General features: G+C 31.2%; 1 protein-coding gene across 4 annotated transcripts in view; it reads left to right on the top strand.

Moving 5' to 3' along the window:
• tanc1b (tetratricopeptide repeat, ankyrin repeat and coiled-coil containing 1b) overlaps positions 1–25396 on the top strand; it is a 229735-nt gene that overhangs the window by 164284 nt on the left and 40055 nt on the right. For all 4 annotated transcript variants that reach the window (XM_073845254.1, XM_073845253.1, XM_073845255.1 and 1 more), the window contains 2 exons: positions 9733–9899; positions 20192–20799. In XM_073845254.1, coding sequence (XP_073701355.1) covers positions 9733–9899; positions 20192–20799 — 775 coding nt within the window. The remainder of the gene's footprint in view (positions 1–9732; positions 9900–20191; positions 20800–25396) is intronic.

Here is a 25396-nt window from a genome sequence, read left to right as displayed (position 1 = left end):
CTTTAGGTATCTGAAAGTTTACAGACAATAGTTTTTCTTTTTTCCTCAGCATTACTGCCGTTTTATTATTACTGATGAGATCATAGGCAGCTTTAACAAACTAATGCACAGCAGTGGCGAACGGTGACTTTTTTTTTTTTTAACCAGGCATGCTTAGTGCTAAAACCACCAGTAATACCAAAAATAATTATATCTTTAGATTATTTAGAAACCAATAAAATCAGAGGCGAAATCATATTTTAATATTTCCTCTTTTCCCTGTTAAAAAAAAATTGACATTTTATATAGGCTATTTTTTTCAGTGGACTTTCACATTTTGAATTGTTGAGAAATTATGATAATATACAGTTAGAATGTTTTTTGTTTTTGTTTTTCATTTGATTTAGTCGAGTAAGTTGTGCATCAAACACAATATGATTTTCGGGAATCAGGATCTGGTAGCAACAGCGCGTTTTTCTGCTTGGGCGAGCGCTTCGCGGACAGCTTACCCCGCGAATAAAGTCATGCGCATGACAGAAAAACAGAGAATGCGCATCAATTCTGAGGAGTCGAGAAAGATGCGGAGAATCAGCTTGCCCGGAAGATTCTATCTCAAATAAGGGATCAACTTATAAGCATGTTTATATTATTTAACACGTGAACGCAGTCTCTCTGACAGCCTGGGTATGTGGAGCATTAGCAGCTTATATGGACGGAACGCCACTGATGCACACATCTATTTCGATATATCAGATGTTTTGTCCTGCTCTGAAAACATAACTGACTGTATGTACAGTTTCGTTTAAAACTATTTGAAAACGCAAGTGTATTTAACCGCATCTGCAATAGAGCTTTAGGACGAACAAACACAACGCGCACGTGAAAGTCCGTCAGTGCATCTAATATTACTGCATTCCAGACGGCAGAAATGAAAGCATAACTTAAGTGAAACTCGGCGGGTGGAAGCTCACAATGTCAAGCAGTGCGCACGAGTCTCACAGTGCAAATGCTGTGCAATGAAGCCGGCAGCTTCTCTAGCGCGCACACGTGCCATATGCGGAAAAAAAAAACAAGCTCAGAATCGATTCTGAAAAATTAGGAATCGATTCAGAATCGTTGAAGAGAGAATCGCGATGCATCGGAGAATCGATTTTTTGTCCCACCCCTACTAAAAAGAGCATTATTTTGTGTATTTGTTGTAATGCAATGTAATGTGTTTATACAGTTTGGGGTTCAAAAAACATATTTTTTTCACATACTGTACATTATTGTTGCTCCTCTTGGCCCCGCCTTTCTGAAACGCTTACATTTTTACAAAACTCAGAGGAAATCGAGGTGTTCTCTGATTGGCCAGCTATCAGGTGCATTGTGATTGGCCGAATTCCTCAAGCGTGTGACGGAAATGTTATGCATCTTACCATGCAGTTTCTGAACGAGAAACAACAAGCACTACTCTACACTGCTCAAAACTCACCTTTGAATGGTTAGTACTGATTTCTTTAAATATGAAAACGTACTTACAGGCCGTCAGTCAGAAGCGCAGACTGTTCTTAACCCTTTGTGTACGGCTGGCATTGTAAGCTGCTCTTCCAGGTTCATGAAACAGTGTGCCGTGAAATGCGCATCACCCACTCAAATATATGCGTTGTACTGTTCCGGAACAGTGTTGTAAATATAATTTAACCACTGATTTCTAGTTGTGTCCTCATTTGGAAGGGCAATTAAAGTACTTTCGCTTTTGCAATGTCTCCACAACATGGCAGCTGCAATGCTACTACAGCCAGTAAAAGTTATGACTTCTTTCTTCCCATATACATATGGGCATTGTTACGCTAATCTACTTACCCTGTGACGTGGGCTGTGTTTGAACAAGCCGTTTTAGGGAGGTGTGGCTGAGTCTTAACTTTTATAATAAATGTCTCTTTGGTTTTGAGTCTTTAAGCTTTGCAACTTTACAGATCTTATCTATGCACAAACAGCTTGTAACACTCCAAAGACAAAGGAAAACAAGAAACCACATCATATGACCCCTTTAAGACCCTAAAGAATCGTATCAACTTGTGGAAAATGGGCATCCGATGACCCCTATAAAGGATTAGTTCACTTCCAGAACAACAAGTGACAGACATTTTATTTTATGTCTTTTTTTCTTCAGTTGTAAAGAAATTATGTCTTTTTGAGGAAAGCATTTCTGGAATGTTCTCCATATAGTGGACATCTATGGTGCCTGCGAGTTTGAAATTTCAAAATGCAGTTTAAATGCAGCTTCAAAGGGCTCTAATCGATCCCAGCTGAGGAAGAATTTGGTTAATTGGTGAAACGATTGGTTATTTTCTAAAACAGTGTACAATTTATGTAGTTTTTAACCTCAAATGCTCGCTAGTGTATGTCAAAAACTCCCAACTCTTTTTTTCCTCCAACTTCAAAATCGTCCTACATTGCTGCAGGAGTACCGACACAGTGTTTACAAAGTGCAAAGATCAAATGCCCTTTATAAAAAAAAAAAGTAAAACAGTGATGTAGGAAGATTTTGAAGTTGGAGGAGAACATGAGATGGGAGTTTTTGGACATATCCTAACTGTATTGACCCGGATTACACAGAGCATGCATGTGCATCACAGAGCTAGACAAGACGAGCATTTAAGGCTTTTCATTTTTTGTAGAAAATGACCAATCATTTTGCTAGATAAGACCCTTCTTCCTCGGCTGGGATCGTTTAGAGCTCTTTAAATCTGCATTTAAACTGCATTTTGGAAGTTCAAACTTGCAGGCACAATAGAAGTCCACTATATGAGAAAAATCCTGAAATGTTTTCCTCAAAAAACGAAAAGAAAAAAAAATTTCGACTGAAGAAAGAAAGACATGAAAATCTTGGATGACAAATTATCTGCACATTTTTGTTCTGGAAGTGAACTAATCCTTTAATTGAGTGATTATCATTTTGGATTCGTTACATTTCAGAGAAGGTTATGTGGACAGCAGGAGCATCATGAAAAGAAGCGTTGTATTACTCCGGATGAGTCAGATGTCATGTATTTGATGTTCAACAGATGGCCTGATTATGTGAATGGGCTGGATGTGCTTGGTTGTTGCATTAAATGCAGTGAAATCCATTTTCCCAAGACTATTAGCACATTAAATTAAATTAATTAAATCTGTTGAACTCGGTTTCAGTTTATATGGAGAATTTTGTAACTGAATGATCTTTGTGATGTTTCGTTTAGTTACTTTGACTAACACTTAAGTGAATCGTTAAATGGAATCGGAATAGTTCAATTCCTTCCTTAATTATTGACATCCTTCCTGTTATGAAGAGGAATTAAAGCTGTTTTTCCCTATTGATCTTCTATAGGTTTATCCTGCATCATCCGTGCATTTATTTTCTATTTAAGCTTAGGCTCTCTCTGAGTCTCTGAGATCTCAAGGTCATCGTGGTTTGTTTTATGTGGCGGTCCAGTCTTTTTGCTCAGCGCGATCGATATTTTATTGTAGAAGTGTGCGTTTCAGACGTGGATAAACAAACCCTGTGTTTGTACGATGGAAATGGAAGATGCTTCGGATCAATACGGCCTCGAGACGAGAGACGACAAACCTTGATGGAAACCATCTTCTGCTCTGCCCCCGTTGGGGAAAAAAGTTTTCTTTAGTAATTTTTATTTTTGTCTTAAGCTATTTTCTTCTCCATTGCAATTTTTTTGCCTCACTATAAGCTTACAATAAGCTTTAATACGCATATGATTATATATAGTAAAACAAATAAATAAATAAATATATAAAGAAAGAAAAAAAACAGGAACCAATCTGCTCAATGCACAAAAATATTTTTATATTATAGTAATTAATTAATTTTATATATTTAGAGAGAGAGAGTATAGAAATACATACTATTAATATTATTGTTGATATAATTATATAATAGATGTTTTCTGAAGTAATTTTTATTTTATGTTTCTTTGTTAATTTTTATTTTTGCATTACATTTTTGTTCTCCATTGGGATTTTTTTCCCTCATTATAAGCTTTAATACACATATTATTATATATTGTAAAACAAATAAATAATTAAATATATAAAGAAATAAATAAAACAGGAATATTATATTAATTAATAATTGTATATTTTGAGAGAGAGTATAGAAATATATATTATTGATATATATTATTACTATTATTGTTGATATAATTATATAATAGTTGTTTTCTTAAGTAATTTTTATTTTATGTTTCTTATTTTTGCATTACATTTTTTTTGCCTCATTATAAGCTTAAATCTAATACACATATTATTATATATACTAAAACAAATAAATGAATATAAAGAAATAAATTAAACAGGAACCAGTCTGCTCAAAAATATATATTTTAATTAATTTATTAATATTTTATATTTTGAGAGAGAGTATAGAAAACACATATTATTGATATATATTATTAATATTATTGTTGATATAAATATGTAATATATGTTTTCTTAAGTAATTTTTATTTTATGTTTCTTTGTTAATTTTTTCTGATTTTTCTTTTTCTCCATTCAGATTTTTTGCCTCATTATTAGCTTGAATCTAATACACATACTATAATTTATAAATAAATATAAATAAATAAAGAAATGAAACCGGAACCAATCTACAACTCAATACACACAAAAAAGCATTTATTGTATTGTAAACTTAAATCTAATACATGTATTAAAATATATAGTCAAATAAATAAATAAGCAACCAATCTGCAGCTCAATTTTATATTTTAACTTTTTTTAAGAGATAGATAGTATAGAAAATATATATTATTGATATATGTACTGTATATTATTGAATTATGAATTGTATTGTTATTATTGTTCATATGTTTATCTACTCTCTCATGTATTTATTTATCAACATACTAGATAATATAATATGAGTTGTGCTTATAACAAGATCAAAAGAAAATGTATTTATTTATTTAGTTATTTGCAGTGTGGAAAAATATAATTCATGAGATTTATAAAATCGAAATTATGAGATTTAAAATTTATTGATTTATTCTGTTAAAACAAGTCATATGTTATGCAATCTTGCTTCAAATAAATTGATCCTGTTTTTAAAAAAAATTAACTGGAAAATTAAAGCCAATATTACTAATTAAGCCAATAATTTTTTTCTGAATGTCTGCTACAGCCACACATTGTCTAATTGAAACCGATTCTTGAGGAAATGTTTTGGCTGAATCTCTCCATCGTGCCATGAAGAAGTCATCACGGAGATTTGTGGTGAAGGTTTAAAAGCAGATATATTTTATGGATGCTGAGGAAGTGCAGCTCTTGATGTGTTGCTCATTGAAGAACTATTCCTGCGTCTCTGTGACGGCTCGGCTCTGGGAAGTGGCTCAGATCTCGTGCGTAATGAATTATTAAGGTGACGCTTCATTTGAGGCCAAACAAAGACGTGCCACATCTGAAGACTTTAATTGTGAAGTGGACTGATCTGTGCTAATCATTACACAGAAAATGTATAGCAGAGTCATTAATGTTATATGCATTCATTTGAGAAAGTTGTAGAAGTTGTTCTGCATTGAAAAGTTCCTTATGTTTTAGCACGAGCAGAATCAATATAACAACCTCAAAATGAAAGAACATGCTATTGCACATTTACATCTAAAGTAGCGTGAGAGATTTCGGTAGTACACCGGAGACTCATTAGTGCTGAAGGTTTTCTGCTCTCTCTCGACCTCTTTCTTGATATTTGACCATTAATTAATGGATACTTCCAACTCAAAACTGCACAAGCTGCTTTTAAAGCTCCAGAGAAACACATACCTGTGACATTTTCTTTTAATTAATGCACAAAATGATTCTTTCGTTGACTATAAACCATGAACTGCTTCGGCTAAACTAATGAACCGTACAGTTAAAATATAAAATTGTTCCTATGATGCTAACACTTCATATTAGTTAATGCATTAACTAACATGACATGAGGAGTGTTTTGATGGTAACGCATTACAAGTAACGCAAGTTACGTAATATTATTACTTTTTCCAAGTAACTAGTAAAGTAACGCATTACTTTTTAATTGACAAGAAAATATATGAGTTACTTTTTCAAATAAGCACGCAAACCTGCAACAATTAAATAAGTTCAATAATACAAATATCCTTTATGCATTTAATCCCATTTTATTAACCGATGTCTTTGCTGCCGACCTTCGATGATCCAATTCATCCATACTAATAAGCAGAAATGACTCAAGATAATCTAACATTTGTTTTCCTTTTTTTTATTGCTGAAGAGCTGACATTTCTTCTTCTGCGGTCTACTATACAGACGTCAATTTACTTTTCTCTAAGCCTGAGGCTTTTGGTGTAGAAAGACTTTTACATTTGCCAAAAATAGAACTTTTTAAATTAAAAACGAACAAGCCCTGCCCAGATTGAAAAACTAACGCAAAAGTAACGTAAAGCATTATTTTCCATAAAAAGCAACTAAGTAACGTAATTTAGGGAGTAACTCAATATTGTAATGCATTACTTTTAAAAGTAACTTTCCCTAACACTGGCATTTATTAATATTTGTTATAATTAAAAATAATTAAAAAAAAAAGATGCTTCATAACTCACCCAGTCCACAGTGCATTAACTAATGTTAACAGATACAACATTTGACCTTAAAATGTAGTAGTAAATGTCGAGAGTATTATTAATAAACATTAACTAAGTTAGTAAACGCTATAGGAGGATTGTTTGTTAATTGCAATTTCATGTTAATAAATATTAACAAATGAAACCTGATGGTGAAGTGATATATATATATATATATATATATATATATATATATATTAAAATCACATATATATTTTTTTTTATATATAGTTTTATATGTATCTTCTAAACAGTAAGATTTTTAATATTTTTTATAGAAGTCTCTTCTGCTTACCTGCATTTATTTGATTCAAGCTACAGCAAAAACAGTACAAATTTTGTAAAAAATTTGCTATTTAAAATAACTTTTTTTTTATTTGAATATATTTTAAAATGTAATTTATTCCTGTGATCAAAGCTAAATTTTCAGCATCATTACTCCAGTCTTCAGTGTCATAAGATCCTTCAAAAATCATTCTAGTATGCTGATTTGCTTTTCAAGAAACATTTATTATTATTATTTTAAATATTTAAAAGTTGAGTTTTTTTTTTTTTTTTTTTCAGGATTCTTTAATGAATCCAAAGATCAGCGTTTATCTGAAATAAAAAGCTTTTGTAACATTATACACTACCATTCCAAAGTTTGGAGTCAGTATATTTTATTTTTTGTAAAAATTTAAGTATTTATTCTTTTATAGAAATTAATACTTTTATAGCAAGGATGCTTTAAGTTGAACAAAAGTGGTAATAATGTGATTATAATGTTACAAAAGATTTCTATTTCAGATAAATGCTGTACTTCTGAACTTTCTATGCATCAAAGAAACTTGAAAAAAAAAATCTTCTCCGCTGTTTTCAACACAATAATAATGATAAATGCTTTTTTGAGCAGCGAATCAGCATATTAGAATGATTTCTGAAGGATCATGTGACACTGAAGACTGGAGTAATGATGCTAAAAATTCAGCTTTGAAATCACAGGAATAAATTACATTTTAAAACATATTAAATTAGAAAATTATTATTTAAAAAAGTAAAAATATTTCAAATTTGTACTGTTTTTGCTGTACTTTGGATCAAATAAATGCAGACTTGGTGAGCAGAAGAGACTTCTTTAAAAACGTACTGTCCAAAAACATTTGACTGGTAGTATATGCATGTATTGATGTGTCTGTGTGCGTCTTATATATAGATATATATTTATATATGTGGATAAATATGGACCCATCTTGAGTGTTTGCTGCTAAAAAATGTTGTTTCATCTGACCATAGAAGCCAATCCTGTTTGAAGATCCAGTTGTGTCTAGCAAATGAATATGCTGGAGTTTGCTTTTGGATTAGCAAATTTTTATCTTATCATGATTTTTTTCCTTGAAACTCTCCCAAGCAACATGTGGTGATGTAGGGCTTGTTTGATCTTTTTTTTAGCTTTTCTGACCCCGAGACTTAACTATTTTCTGCAATTCTCCAGCTGTGATCCTTTGAGAGTCTTTGGCCACTCAAACTCTCCTCTTCATCGTGCATTAGGACGGTATAGGCACACGTCCTTTTCCAGGCACATTTGTAACATCTTTAGTTGTTTGGGGCTTATTAATTATTGCCATGCTGTTGAGAATGGGAATTTTCAATGCTTTATCTTTTTTCGTACAGCCATATTTTGTGAAGCTCAACAATCAGAACTATATTCTTTGGTTTTACTTTTTGTGATGGATGATTAAGGAAATTTGGCATTTGTGTGCATGTGCTAAAAAAAGGCATATATGAATGGAAATATTATGCTCATACTAGTTTCTAGGGGTAATAATATATTTTAAACCTTTAGACAATATATTCAAACAGTTGAGGTCAAAAGTTTACATACACCTTGCAGAATCTGCAAAATGTTAATTATTTTGCCAAAATAAGAGGGATCATACAAAATGCATGTTTTTTTTTTAGTACTGACCCGAATAAGATATTTCACATAAAAGACCATTACATATAGTCCACAAGAAAAAAATAATAGTTAAAATTATAAAAATCACCTCATTCAGAAGTTTACATACACGATTCTTAATACTGTGGTTTTTTTTTTTGTTCAGTGATAGTTGTTCATGAGTCTTTTGTTTGTCCTGAACAGTTAAACTGCCTGCTGTTCTTCAGAAAAATCCTTCAGATCCCACAAATTCTTTGTTTTTTTTCAGCATTTTGTGTATTTGAACCCTTTCCAGCAATGACTGTATGGTTTTGAGATCCATCTTTTCGCCCTGAGGACAACTGAGGGACTCATATACAATTATTACAGAAGGATTAAACGCTGACTGATGCTCCAGAAAGAAACACAATGCATTAAAAGCCAGGGTGAAAACTTTTGATCAGAATGAAGATGTGTACATTTTCCTTTTTTTTTTGCCTAAATATATTTTTTAATTGAGTACTGCCGTTCAGAAGCTACAAAAGATACTTACATGTTTCCCAGAAGACAAAATAAGTTAAATTGATCCTGATCTTCAAATACAAAAAGTTTTCACCCCTGGCGCTTAATGCATGTTTTTTTTCTTCTGGAGCATCAGTGAGTGTTTGAATCTTCTGTAATAGTTGCATATGAGTCCCTCAGTTGTCCTCAGTGTGAAAAGATGGATCTCAAAATCATACAGTCATTGTTGGAAAAGGTTCAAATACACAAAAATGCTGGAAAACCAAAGAATTTGTGGGACCTTTTCATAAGAACAGCAGGCAGTTTAACTGTTCAGGACAAACAAGGGACTCATGAACAACTATCACTAAACAAAAAAAACAGCTGTGGATCATTCAGATAACAACACAGTATTAAAAATCAAGTGTATGTAAACTTTTGAACAGGGTCTTTTTTATAAATTCAACTATTCAATTATTTTCTCTTGTGGACTGTATGTAAATATCTATGTGAAATATCTTATTCAGGTCAGTATTAAATAAAAAAACAACATGCATTTTGTATGATCCCTCTTATTTTGATAAAATAATGAACATTTTGCAGATTCTGCGAGGACCTCAACCGTATAGCTTCATCTAATGCATGCAAAGCATAGTAAATCATTGTTTTCTCAACACTTTGCAATTTGACATTTAGTTGTATTGTGTAATGTATTCATGTATTTTTGATTTTGTTTATCAGAGAGGAAGATTCCAGAGGAAGATTGCATCATCTTGATTGATGGGCTGAACGAGGCCGAGTTTCACAAACCCGACTATGGTGACACTGTCGCCTCCTTCATCACCAAGATCATCTCCAAGTTCCCCAACTGGCTCAAACTGATCATCACTGTGAGAACAAGCCTTCTGGTAAGACGTGAATATATACTGTATCTAAAGCAACGGGTCATGAAACATGAATGGGTGGCAGATCTGTCCTGAGCAGGAAGTAATCAAATGCAACTAATCATATAAATAAATAGATTTAACTAGAAAAGAGAATCTAGTCCAATTAGACAGATGGACAGATTGAGTGACACCCTCATCAGCAAAACGAAACAAGATGGAAAATATAACAAATTAGATGACATTAAATACAGTTTTGATTGCAGTTAGAGTAAAGATGGTTTGTGTGACCACAATGTGTTTTGCACAGTGAATTATTGGCTGCTGAGAGCATGAAACTGAATTTAAAGAGATTGTTTTACTTATACTACTAGTCAGAAGTTTTTTTTATTTTGTTAAAAAAAGTCACCAAACCTGCATTTATTTGATCCAAAGTACAGCAAAAAAATATTTACAACTTAAAATTCATATTTGAATATATTTTAAAATTTAATTTGTTCCTGTTATTTCAAAGCTGACTTTTTAGCATTTTTCCAGTCACATGATCCTTCAAAAATTATTTTAATATTCTAATTTGCTGCTCAAAATACATTTATTATTATTATTATTATGTTGAAAACAGCTGAGTAGAATTTTTTCAGCTTTCTTTGATGAATAGAAAGTTCAGAAAAACAGCATTTATCTGAAATAGAAATCTTTTGTAACATTATAAATGTCTTTATCATAATTTTGGATCAATTTAATGCATCCTTGCTAAATAAAAGTATTGATTTCTATAATTTCTTTCCCAAAAACAAACAAAAAATATACCGACTCCAAGCTTTTGAATGGTATATAATATAATATAATAATATAATATAATATAATGTTACAAAAGCTTTTTATTTCAGATGAATTCTGATCTTTGGATCTTTCTATTTATCAAACAATCCTGAAAAAATGTTCTCAACTGTTTTAAATATTGATGATGATGATGATGATGATGATAATATCAAATATCATATTAGAATGATTTCTGAAGCATCATGTGACACTAAAGACTGGAGTAATGATGCTGAAAATTCAGCTTTGATCACATGAATAAATTACATTTTAAAATATATTTTAAATAAAAAAGCAGCTATTTTACATAGTAAAAATAATTCACAATTTTACTGTTTTTGCTGTACTTTAGATCAAATAAATGCAGACTTGGTGAGCAGAAGAAGCTTCTGTAAAAAACATTAAAAAACTTTTGAATGGAAGTTAATTTAAAACGAATACTATTGTTATAACAATGATAACCGAAAAGGTATGAAAATATAATGATACAATATATATATATATATAGGCAAAAATATAAGCATTTAATATCTGACTAATAACCTTGTCTGTGCCATTAAAGTAAAATTACTGAACCTAAACATAGGAGCATGATAAAACCCTCATTTAAAAGAAAACATCTCAGACAGACTTGGAGGTTTTTGCATCTGAAGTCTTGTCTTTCAGTAGTATATCATTTCTTATTTTGTCTTTTGATTTGGTAGTGAGATGTTATCGTAATCCAGGCCAGAATATTTTTCTTATCTAGTCAGATCAGGTTTAGTGTTACGTTTACCGTCTCAGACTCTCTCAAACCTCGTCTTGTCACTTTGGGCAGGAGAATCGTGTAGCTCTAATAAGGAACATTGACCCTCCAAATGAGACGCTACGACAGCTAGACAGTAATCCAGACAGGAGGAGGCGAAAAGGAAAAGGGAGCGAATTCGCGAGAGAGACAGTGTTCGCGTTGGCTGCGTTTTGACAGTTTGAAAAGGTAGCGCTCGACTAGCAGAGCAGAATCATCTAGTGTTTGATATGTGTCAGACGACAGATTGGACTGTGTGTGTGTGTGTGTGTGTGTGTGGACACGAGCGCAGATGTGTGTTTTTGTACTTATGAAAGCCTCCTAATGCGTTCTGCTTTAGCTGTCACTATAAGCGAGGAGAGCTAGTCTGGCGTTCTCGCTCAATAGGACTTTACAATATTTTTCAGGCTTTTGACAATATTTGTTATGTATCTTGAGATTTATATGTTTGCTCTGAAATGATGTCAAATGCATGTATGACCAGTAATAGACCAGTAATGTTCAAGAAGTAAAATTTGCTGTAGTTAAAAGTCAAAGCATACTTTAGTTTCACTAAATAAATAAGAGGAAGATACATATTTAATCATTTTTATTTACATCAATACATACTACTTGCACTACCTTTGAGAACTGGAGTCAGTTTTTATTTGTTTTAAAAGAATGTAATACTTTTATTCAGCAAGGATGCATTAAATTGATCAAAAGTGACAGCGAAGACATTTATCATGTTACAAACAAATTCTATTTCAAGTAAATAGTTTAATTTTCTAATCTTCAAAGAATCATGTAAAGAAAAATGTATCAGTTTCCACAAAAATATAAAGTATCACAACTGTTGTCAACTTTAATAATAATCAGAAATGTTTCTTGAGCAGCAAATCTGAATATCAAATGATTTCTGAAGGATCATGTGACACTGAAGACTGGAATAATGATGCTAAAAATTCAGCCTTGATCACAGAAATAAATTGCGTTTTACAATATATTCACATAGAAAACTGTAATTTTAAATTGTAATAATATTTCACATTTTTACTATATTTTTAATCAAATAAATGCAGCCTTGGTGAGGAGAAGAAACATTTTAAAAACATTTTAAAATGTTCAAACATAATTGTTAAATTATATGCAGTTTAGGTCAAAAGTTTACACCCCTCTTTCAGAATCTGCGAAATTTTAATCATTTTACCAAAATACAAAATGCATGTTATTGTTTATTTAGTACTGACCTGAATAAGATATTTCACATAAAAGATGTTCACATATAGTCCACAAGAGAAAATAATAGTTACATTTATAAAAATCACCCAGTTCAAGAGTTTACATACTCCTGATTTTTAATACTGTGTTGTTACCTGAATGATCCACAGCTGTGTTTTTTGTTTAGTGATAGTTGTTCATGAAAACCTTTGTTTGTCCTGAACAGTTAAACTGCCTGCTGTTCTTCAGAAAAATCCTTCAGGTCCCACAAATTCTTTGGTTTTCCAGTATTTTTGTGTATTTGAACCCTTTCCAACAATGACTGTATGATTTGAGATCCATCTTTTCACACTGAGGACAACTGAGGGACTCATATGCAACTATTACAGAAGGTTTAAAGACTCGTTGATTCTCTAGAATAAAAAAACAATGCATTACGAGCTAGGGGGTGAAAACATTTTGAATTTGAAGATCAGGTTAAATTTAACTTATTTTATCTTCTGGGAAACATGTAACTATCTGCTGTAGGGCAGGACTAAATGAAAAAAAAAAAGATATTTAGGCAAAATAAGAAAAATGTACATATCTCTATTCTGTTCAAAAGTTTTCACCCCCCAGCTCTTAATGCATCGTGTTTCCTTCTGGAGCATCAGTGAGTGTTTGAACCTTCTGTAATAGTAGCATATGAGTCCCTCAGTTGTCCTCAGTGTGAAAAGATGGATCTCAAAAAATGCTGGATAACCAATGGATTTGTGGGACCTGAAGGATTTTTCTAAAGAGCAGCAGGCAGTTTAACTGTTCAGGACAAACAAGGGACTCAAAAAACAAAAACAAAAACAGTTGTGGATCATTTAGGTACCAATACAGTATTAAGAATCAAGTGTATGTAAACTTTTGCAACTGGGTTATTTTTATAAATTCAGGTATTATTTTCTCTTGTGGACTATATGTAAACATCTTTTATGTGAAATATCTAATTCAGGTCAGTACTAAATAAACAATAACATGCACTTTGTATGATCTCTTTTATTTTGGTAAAATAATTAGCATTTTGCAGATTCTGAACGGAGGACTGCAACTGTACACGAGACTGAATCACAAATGAATCATTGAATCAAAGCTTTAAATGAATTCATTGAAAACTTCTGTCATTAAAACACTCTTTTTATGAGTTTACTTTAATGACTAAAATATGCATTATACTCATTCTAACATTAACAATCTGCTTTATCTTACACTGACAGCAAAATGATCACACATATATTGCATATTCAGTGCACCTGTCTTAGTGTGACAGTGAGGTCTTGATTTACATGTCATTTTCTCTCATCTGGGGTGGAGTGTTTCTCAAGGTTTACCCATGATTCAATGCACATTCAGCAGAGCCTCTCTAGGGCACGGGGGGCGGAGGTTTCCAGAAGGGTTGAAAGAGTTTCTAAGAGGACGGTGACAGACACCTGAGAGAGATGTTCGTATTTACCTTGACAGCGGCCCACTGAACTTGATGAATATTTCTCTCTGTAATTAGACTCTTGAGCTGAACTTATTTGCTTTCTGAACTGATTTTCAGTGGCAGGATGTAGATGTTCTTATAGCATCTATCTTTCATCTATCTTTTCATCTAACTTCAGTAGCAAAAATACTGTTAGAGTTGCTATATGTGACCCTGGACCACAAAACCAGTTTGTAGTTATGTCAAAAATCATTAGGATATTAAGATCATGTTCCATGAAGATATTGTGTAAATTTTCCTGCCGTAAATACATCAAAACTTAATTTTTGATTAGTAATATGCGTTGCTAAGAACTTAATTTGGACAACTTTAAAGGTGATTTTCTCATATTTAGATTTTTTTTTTTTTGACCCCTCAGATTCCAGATTTTCAAATAGTTGCATCTCAACCAAATATTTTTTTTCCCAGAAAAATGCAGTGGTAACCTTAACATTTTGTTTTAAAATGTAACATTTGATAGTCTAGATAGATAGTCTAAAGCAAAATCTAAAATCTTTTAGAGCTCATATATTTGTTTTAAAAAAAGTTACATATTACACATTAATGAATAATTCAGTATATAAACATTTAACAATTTAACTTACAAGTTTCATGTTTGTGATTTCTTTTATTATTATTATTATTAATGTAAGCTATAGCTTCTGACCTTTAAATCAAAACATACTCATGATTTTACGACATCAACTGCTTTATTTAATCAGAAACCGTCTAAATGTTATTTGTGTACTTAGTGCACTAAATGTACTTAGTTTTATGATCACACATAATGCAATGCACTACAGTGATGATTGAGAGACAAACAAATAAACAAATTCCTCAGAAGCCTGGTGGTCAAATTTGATACGCACACATGAACATGATTGTTCTAAAAAAATATATTTGTGACTCTGGACCACAAAACCAGTCTTAAGTAGCACGGGTATATTTGTAGCAATAGCCAAAAATACATTGTATGGGTCAAAATTATCGATGTTCCATGTGGATATTTTGTAAATTTCCTACTGTAAATACATCAAAACTTAATTTTTGATTAGTAAACATTGCTAAAAACGTCATTTGGACAACTTTAAATGCGATTTTCTCAATATTTAGATTTCTTTGCATCCTCAGATTCCAGATTTTCAAATAGTTGTATCTCAGCCAAATATTGTCCTATCCTAACAAACCATTTATTTATATTTAATGTATAAATCAATGACTCAAAAGTGACTAAAAATGACTCTTATGACTGGTTTTGTGGTCCAGGGTCACATATGGATAATCAAGCCTAAGTTGTTTCAGTTTAGTGAGTGTTCATCTTGAAATATTACTAACAATATCAAAGTTATTCTTATGTTTACGTTATAAAAATCAGTAAAGATTTGACAGCAAAAAGACATGTGAACCATGAGCTCAAGGTGGACATTTGTACAATTATACTAAAAGGCTTTTACTTGCTGGAAAAGTCTAAACTATCAATCAGATAATGTTAAGTGTTTGATGTTTAAAAGGGATGATAGCGTAACATTTAAGTGAGACAATAGCTGTTGAGCGTGAGGCAGATCAAAAGATGACAACAACAACAGAGTACGTTTAAAGTATCTACTAGTTTGCGTTTTGAGTGTACAATTAGTTAAGTGTAAAGAGATGAATTTTAACACAAATAGCAAAAGAAAAATTTGAGTGTCACCCAAACCAAAGAAATAAACAAAACAAAACAGCCTTACGTCTAACCTCTAAACTGATTAAAAGAAAATGAGAAAAGAAAACCGAAATCTTCAGCGTATACGACGCCCTAGCTAAACTCAATTAAACTACAAAGCAAAAGTACAAAAGTGGCATGACACACACAAACCTAAACTAACAATGTACAAACTAAACTTAAAGGAACAAAACAAACAGAATCACGGCAGTTGACTAATTGCTCGAATTATTACATAGGGCATTTATGGTTAACGAACTCGATGCACAGAAATCACAGAAGGTGCATTCTTAACTTTAAACTTGGCATGTGATTCTAAAACTCCATACAGACAGAATTTTCTCTCTCTAAATTCGATACAAGTCAATAGCCAAAAACAAATCTCTCAATAGATCAAATTACACTGCACAAAGCATTACTTCGAAATTCAGGATACTTTGAAGATACTGTAGCACACGAGACTGACTGCTGACCGCGTGGAGCACAAGGTACGCTGGCGAGGCGCACAAACACACACTGAGCTCGAGGCCTCAAATGCAGCCGGCAAATCAGCGGATTGGCAGACGTGATGACGTCATAATGATGACTGACAGTCTGGTCAGCCAATAACGCAGACCTAGAAACGAGTAAGAAATAGCACAAAGATGGGGGAGGGATGAGAAAAACAAAATATACACACATGAGAAAAGCGAAATATGCACAAAGCACACGGGGAACGTAACAGATAACAAATGGCATGTATTAGATTGTGTGTGACAGTTTTTCCAGCATCATTTTGATCATTTAGAGGCATTAGAAGTTCATGATACATTAGGTTTTAAAGAGTTAAGATGTATGTGAAAATTAGGGGTGGGCATAGATTAATTTTTTTAATCTAGATTAATCTAGATTAAATCTTGGAATTAATCTAGATTAATCTAGATTAAAATGGCTAATTTGAATTCTGATGAAGGCATTCAGAATATGTGTGCTACCCAAATAATGACTTGAGAATAGATCATAAAGCTCATAAAGCTGTTCTATGATAATTTGTTGATGAAAATAAATTATGTTCAATTAGATGTACTTGTGTTTACCAACTAACTAACCATGAAATTATTTTTTCTACCTATTAGATTGTGTGTTTTTTTTTTAACGTCAACACCTACCCAGCCCATTACATGTTACACCGTACTTTTATTTTGACAGGTTGCCGAGAAGTTTCTGTGTATACAGTATGATATGATGCTAGTTTTCTCAAATGAAACGGTAAAAGTGACACTCACAGCAGTTTGGGAGATTGAGTTTATCTGTTCATGTGAGATGAAAATGCCAAAAATTACCGGGAGCGTCACGTGTGTTTCAGTATGCGTGTAGTAAAAGCTGGTCTCCATCATGCATACATACAGCTAGGCAAACGGAACATATCGGATTCATATTAAAACGGTCTTTTTGCATTTCAGGTTTCACATACACTAGTCCATATCGCGATTTGAATTAAGTGACAGACCAACATTTGATTTATGAATCCAAAAAACGACGAATTTACTTGGCATTTCGCTATAGTAGATTCGGTTTTTATGAATGGAGGACGACGCGATCCCGTCTGTGTTTTGGCGGAGGAGACTTAAACGCGCGACCATATTCTACAGTCTTCGGTATACATCCGCGTTAAACTATCAAGGTGAAAGTCATCATAGCTTGCGTAGTTTAGACCCAGCTCCCAACCCAAATTTGAGAATAGATTAACGGCGATATTTTTTTTATCGCGCGATAAGAGTTTCACGTTAACGCAGCACGTTAACGCCGATAACGGCCCACCACTAGTTAAAATACTAACTAAAAATGATTTTGTATTTAGTCAGTTATTTCTATCTTTCTATCTTTCTATTCTATTCTATTCTATATATTTCTAGTTTAGTGTGTCAGTAGGAAATATCAGTTTACATTTCCAAACATTGATTTTGCCATTCATTGTAATAATCCAATTGAATTTGTTTGCACAATGTTTGGAAGCACACTACAGCAAAAGATGAAAATAACTGACTTAAAACTATTTTTTTAGCTGGTGGAAATACTAGAGTTCTAACAATTTTGGCCACCTCTACATGTTGATAAATATTAATGCATATGAACGAGAATGAATAAACAGGATTCTTTCTTGTGAAAAACAATGTGTAAAACATGCCTTGATCATTTGAACCAATAATCAGACAGTTGTCAGGTTTGTGGTGTGATTTCATCTGTTGATTTGCGTGTTGTGATGACAGTCTGATCAATCCGCAGCCATCGTAGTCTTTGATCCAGCAGTTTCTCCAGGTATCAGGATCGTCTCACAGGGAGTGTGGTGGCTGGATATGAGACTCATGTGTGATGTAAAATTCATTGTGTAGCTCTCTCTCTTTCCACTGCGGTGCTGTTATTGCAGCAATATGAGTAGGATTATTGGTCCTATTGATTTTTAGGAATGTGTGTAAATGTGTCTGAGTGACTGTGTTTAACCAGTCTTTCAGTTGACCTTGTGGATCTTGATCATTTTGTATGTGTATGTAAGTGTAAAGAAGAAGCCTTTAAGTGTTTGTCAGTAAGGTGATGGCCGGAGAAAATCACGTTTCCGTATCTATCAAGAGCTTATGTGTGGGTGCATTCTGGTCACATGACTTCCTTTGTCCCTTCTGTGTTTCTGTCAAATATACTGATGTGTTATTTGTAAAAATGCCATTATCGAAATTTGACGACAAAATATAGTAATGGAAAACATTGAATAGTCATTAAACTAAATGTTATTTTATTATTCTATTAATCTATTATTGTTTTATTTGATTTTATATTTTATAAAAAGACATTATTTTATGACATAACAGTTTATTGAATAATTAAATAATTAAAATAACATTCAAAAAAGCCTATTTGTTTTATTTTATTATTATATTAATTTTTTTATTATTTTATTTAATTTTATTTTTATTTTCTATTTTATAAACTACATAGTTTTATAACACAACAGTTTATTGAATAATTAAAATAATGTGCAAAAAAAGCATATTTATTATTCAATAAACTGTTGTGTCATGTAATTCTGTGCGTCTTTCAGTAAAATAGAAAATAATATAAAATAAAATAATGTGCAAAAAACCTATTTATTTTATTTTATTATATTATGCTATTAATCCCTTATTTTTTTCTAATTTATAAAATACATTATTTTATAACACAACAGTTTATTGAATAATTAAAATAATGTTCAAAAAAGCCTGTTTAATTATTCAATAAACTGTTGTGTCATGTCTTTTATAAAATAGAAAATAAAATAATGTGCATAAAAGCCTATTTATTTTATTTTATTATTCTATTAATTTCTTATTTTATTTTTTATTTTATAAAAGACATTATTTTATAACACAATTTATTGAATAATTAAAATAATGTGCAAAAAAGCATATTTAATTATTTAAAAAAAGAGTTGTTTTACAAAATGTCTTTTTTAAAACAGAAAATAATATGAAATAAAATAATGTGCAAAAAAGCCTTTTTTATTATTCTGTTAATCTATTTATTTTTTATTTTCTATTTTATAAAATACACTATTTTGAAAAAAGAAGTTTATTGAATAATTACAATAATGTGCAAAAAGCCTATTTAATGATTAAATAAATTAGTGTGTTATAAAATAATGTATTTTATAAAATACAAAAAAAAAATAAAAGAAATAAAATTATGTGCACAAAAAAGTTTAGTTTAATATAGTTTTATATTCTGCTTTATAAAAGACATTATTTTATAACTGAATAATTAAATAGGCTTTTTTGCATATTATTTTATTTTATTTAGTCAATTTTGTTCCCTTCACCTAGTTTACCACTTGACTACAGTAATTAATTTGTTTATTTTTAAGCAAGAGGTCTACCAATTGCGCAAATGAAAACAAATAATTAATAATGTAACATATAGTAATATTTGAAAAAATACATTAATATTATTTATTCTAATAATATAATTTGTTTTCACTGGTGTTTTCAGTGTTTAAACTTATATTTTTAAATTACAAGACAAAAATGTCAAAATGGCAAAATGGCAATATTCCCCCCATGCTGTAAAATTGTAACCTTTTTTATTTGAATGACATTAGTGTCATGTTGTTTAATGTTTGTATGCAGATTTTTGCATTGATTGATTCTTGACTACTAAAATTGTAAAGATGTAAAGATGTTAATAAATAATTATAAACACAGCTTTCATGGGAGGAAAATTTTACTAAACTGAAACTGAGAAAAACTGAACCAAATTTAAATCATCAGTTTTGCTTGTATTTCTTGACATTCCCGTTTTCTTTACAGGAGATCACCAGTCTGCTTCCCTTCTCCAAGATCAGCCTGGACGAATACCCAGACAACAAGGAGATGGGGACGGACCTGAACGCCTACATCCAGTACCGCATCAACGGCAGCCAGAACATCCTCAACAACATCTCCCTCAACGGCAAAGCAGACCCCATCATCGTGGGCAAAGTCAGCTCCCACCTCATCTCCCGCAGCCTGGGCTCGTACCTGTACCTCAAACTGACCCTTGACCTCTTTGAGAAAGGTCATCTGGTCATAAAGAGCGCAAGCTACAAGGTTGTCCCCGTGTCTCTGTCGGAGCTTTACCTGCTGCAATGCAACATGAAGTTCATGAGCAACTCTGCTTTCGAGCGAGCCTTACCTGTTCTCAATGTGGCGCTGGCGTCTCTTCACCCCATGACGGACGAGCAGCTGTTTCAGGCACTAAACGCAGGAAGCGAGCGAGGAGAGCTGCTGTGGGACGACTTCCAGCAGAGGATGGAGACCCTCTCGTGTTTCCTTATCAAACGCAGGGATAAGACGCGGATGTTTTGCCATCCGTCCTTCAGAGAGTGGCTGGTGTGGAGAGCGGATGGAGAGAGCTCTGACTTTCTGTGTGACCCCAGGTGAGCTTTAGTGTTGTGTCTTAACAAATGTGACCCTGGACCACAAAACCAGTCATAAGGTTAAATTTGACAAAACTGAGATTTATACATCATATGAAAGCTCAATAAATAAGCTTTCTATTGATGTATAGTTTGTCAGGATAGAACAATATTTGGCCGAGATACATCTATTTGAAAATCTGGAATCTGAGGGTGCAAAAAAATCAAAAAGACTGAGAAAATCCCCTTTAAAGTTGTCCAAATTAGGTTCTTACCAATGCATATTACAAATCAAAAATTACATTTTGATATGTTTACAGTAGGAATTTTACAAAAAATCTTCATGGAACATGAACTTTACTTAATTTCTTAATGATTTTTGCCATAAAAGAAAAATCAAAAATTTTGACCCATACAATGTATTTTTGGCTATTGCTACAAATATACCCCAGCGACTTAAGACTGGTTTTGTGGTCCAGGGTCACATATGTGGAAAAAACTGAACTGGATCTCAGTTCAGTGTTAATGTTGATGTTTTAATATAAACAAATAATTATTATATAATATTGTTACACTACCAGTCAAAATGTTTTTTTAAAGAAGTCTCTTCTGCTCACCAAGCCTGCATTTATTCGATCCAAAGTACAGCAAAAACAGTACAATTTTTACTATTTAAAATAACTCTGTTCTACTTGAATATATTTAAATATATAATTTAAATATGTAGATAAATATAAAATAACATAATGTGCAAAAAAACTTCTTTTTTATTTAGTTTAATTCTATTACTCTATCTATTATTTTATTTTATTTTTTATTTTATAAAAGACATTATTTTATAACAGAACAGCTTATTTCATAATTGAAATAATGTGCGAAAAAGCCTATTTAATTATTCAAAAAAACTGTTGTGTTATAAAAATGTATTTTATAAAATAGAAAATATTGTGCAAAAAGCCTATTTATTTTATTTTATTCTATTAATTTCTTGTTTTATTTTATTTAATATATTTTACATTTACACAACAGTTTATTGAAAAATTAAAATAATGTGCAAAAAGCATATTTAATTATTTAAAAAAATTTGTTTTACAAAATAATGTATTTTTTAAAACAGAAAATCATCTGAAATAAAATAAAATAATGTGCAAAAAACCTGTTTTATTTTATTATTCTATTAATCTATTTATTTTATTTTTATTTTATAAAATACATTATTTTCGTAAAAACAGTTTATTGAATAATTAAAATAATGTGCAAAAAAGCCATTTTATTTTATTATTCTATTAATCTATAATCTTAATAATATTCACATAGAAAACAGTTTTTTTAAATAGTAAAAATATTAAAAAATTGTACTGTTTTGCTGTACTTTGGATCAAATAAATGCAGGCTTGATGAGCGAAAGTTAAAGTTAACATTAAAAATCTTACTGTTCAAAAACTTTTAATGGTAGTGTATTTTATGCATTGATTATATAAATATATTTATTTAGAATTTGTATTTTTTCAAATTTATTCAAAATATATAAAAAAAATCACATTCATGTGTCATAAAATTATGTTAAATGTCATAAAAAGAAACCATCGGTTCATCATCTAAAAAAGAAATATTTTAATAATAATAATACAAATAATAACACATATATATAAAATAAATATATATATATATATATATATATATACATATATATATATATATATATATATACATATATATATATTATTTATATATACATTTCAGAGTCATTGTAGCCAATTGGATTAATGAAGTTAAATAATTGATAACTCTTTTGTTACTGAGGTTTAAATGAAATACTCTATTGAAACATCTGTGTTTATACGCTCATACTCATAAATCTAAGGACACTTTAGGTCTTTACACAACTTAATGACCAGATAAAAAGCACATTAACATCATTGCAATCTTAATGATGCTGCTTAAATTTACATTGCCTGCAAAATCTTTGCAAATACTTTGTGAATATTCAATCGTCCAGCTCTAATGCTAGTGCAGTTTAATGAACAGCCAATACCTTGCCTGTTACTGAGTGTTCAAGTCTGCAAGTTGAAAAATCCCCAAAAATATTTTCATTATAATTGATCATAATTCATATATTTGACATTTATATGAGGATGTTGTTCTCTTTTATCTCTATTCAGCTTCAGACACACAGTTAAATTTACTGACTTTAAATTAAAGTAAGAGCAGGAGTTTCCTGATTGGACACAGACAGATCATGCTCGTGTGTGTGTGTGTGTGTGTGTGTGTGTGTGTGTGTGTGTGTGTGTGTGTGTGTGTGTGTGTGTGTGTGTGTGTGTGTGTGTGTGTGTGTGTGTGTGTGTGTGTGTGTGTGTGTGTGTGTGTGTGTGTGTGTGTGAGAGAGAGAGAGAGATGGTAGATCTGTCTTCACAGTCGTCTAATGAAATATTATGATCTGCTTGAGAAGATGATGAAAGCTAGTGCTGATTTAAGATGTCTGTACAACATCCAGTTTCCTCTCATTTAATTACTTGGAAATATATTACTAGTCCAGCTTTGGTAATAGACAGAATAAGGTGAATCTTATCCTGAAAGCAAAAAATAACCACCTTTGAGAAAAAAAAAAAAATATTTTGCATGAAAACAAGAACAATTCTAAGACTATCAAGATATTTGCACTACGACGTTATTACATTTTGCATTAAAGATCTATATATATATATATATAGAGAGAGAGAGAGAGAGAGAGAGAGAGAGAGAGAGAGAGATATAGATAGATATAGATATAAAATTGTGAAATTCTGTCTTTTTGAATATATTTTTAAATGTAATTTATTCATGTGATCAAAGCTGAATTTTTCAGTATCATTACTCCAGTCTTCAGTGTCACATGATCCTTCAGAAATCATTCTCATATGATGATTTGCACACACACACACACACACACACACACATATATGCATAAATGAATGCATAAAATATACTGTTAGAATATATACTTTCATACTTTTTAAAGTAATTATTACAATATTTTTGAAACCAAAACATTCTATTTTAAGATTTTTTTTATAAAATATTTTTATCTTAAATTTTTTTATGTTTTAAAATATTTTTAAAACAAAATCTGTTAACTGTGCAAAATCAGCAATAGTTTTTACGAAAAAAATAAATAAATAAAATTAAGTGAAAATTATAATATATGTAATGTATTATTAATATATATTTATATAGAATTATAATATTATATATATATATATATATATATATATATATATATATAAAATTATTTATAATAATAATAATAATAATAATGAAAAAAAAAATATATATATATATAAACAAAAATAAATAAATAATATACTTATATGTATATTTTTGTTACCATATGTACAAATAATATATATTATGCAATGCATAAATTAATGCATATAATCAAAAGAAAGTGAATCTTACAAGAACATGTCTGAGTCACCCTTGAAAAATATATGTATATATTTTAAAGCCACTATGAATTTATTTATAACATAATTTTTTTGCTTTTGTATTTGAATTATCATTATTGTTATATATTGGTCATTATCATTACATTTGCATTATTATAATTTTTACTGAATTTTATTTTTTATTTTATTTTTTGTTACTTCATCTTTGTGTGTGTGTGTGTGTGTGTGTGTGTGTATATATATATATATATATATATATATATATATATATATATATATATATATACGTATGAAATAACAAAAAAATAAAATAAAATGAATTTAATTAATATATATTTATATAAAATTATATATATATATATATATATGGATATGTGTGTTATTGTGTATAGAGTGTGCGTTAATAGTAAAGAAACTCCCATTTGCTGCAGGAAAATGTCAACAGGATAAGAAACTGCTCTCATTACTCATTGCATTATTATAATTTTACCTAAATGTACTTTTTTTTGTTACTTTATGTATATATGTGTTATAGTGTATAGAGTGTGTCTTATAGTAAAGAAACTACCTTTTGCTGCAGGAAAATGTCAACACAGGAAAAGAAACTGCTCATTGCTCATTTTCTAGAGATGCTGATAGGCTGTGCTGATCTTAGACTCCAGTTTTAGCTATAATTGGGATTCTGTCCCTCTTCTGTTCTCAGTGCAGTGTGTCCGAGCGCTCTGATTGGTCCGTCTGTGCCCTATTGATCACTCTCCTCCCTGAACCCTCTCTCGGTCCAGACTAGAAAAGTTGGCTCAGGAAAAGAGGGACTTCTGAAAAGTTCCCTGCCTTATTATTCGGCTGCTGAAAGAGGGAGAAAAGAAAGGCGACGGAATGAGTTTAATGTAGAGGAGATGCAGTGCTGATCAAAGCCAGCTGCATTCATGCGTGGCCTTTTAATGAAGCTCGCTTAATTAACACCAGCGAGAGCCGGGGAAACTCTAAAGCAGCCTATTCCACCCTTCTCCTGTGTTTTACGGGGGCGCCGTTCCAGACGGACCGAACGCACGCCAACACTGAGACGCTTTCACGGCCTTGCATCAAATACTACATTGTACAGAGCTTTTAGTCAGGGATTTACCTCACCAGGAACTCATTTGATCTCAGAGATTAAAAGAATTAACCCGTAATTACATGCACTTGATCATTCA

Source organism: Garra rufa, chromosome 8 (assembly GCF_049309525.1).
Source record: "Garra rufa chromosome 8, GarRuf1.0, whole genome shotgun sequence".
Taxonomy (NCBI): domain Eukaryota; kingdom Metazoa; phylum Chordata; class Actinopteri; order Cypriniformes; family Cyprinidae; genus Garra; species Garra rufa.
Note: the sequence above shows the minus strand (reverse complement) of the source record. Positions and strands in the feature narration are given on the sequence as shown.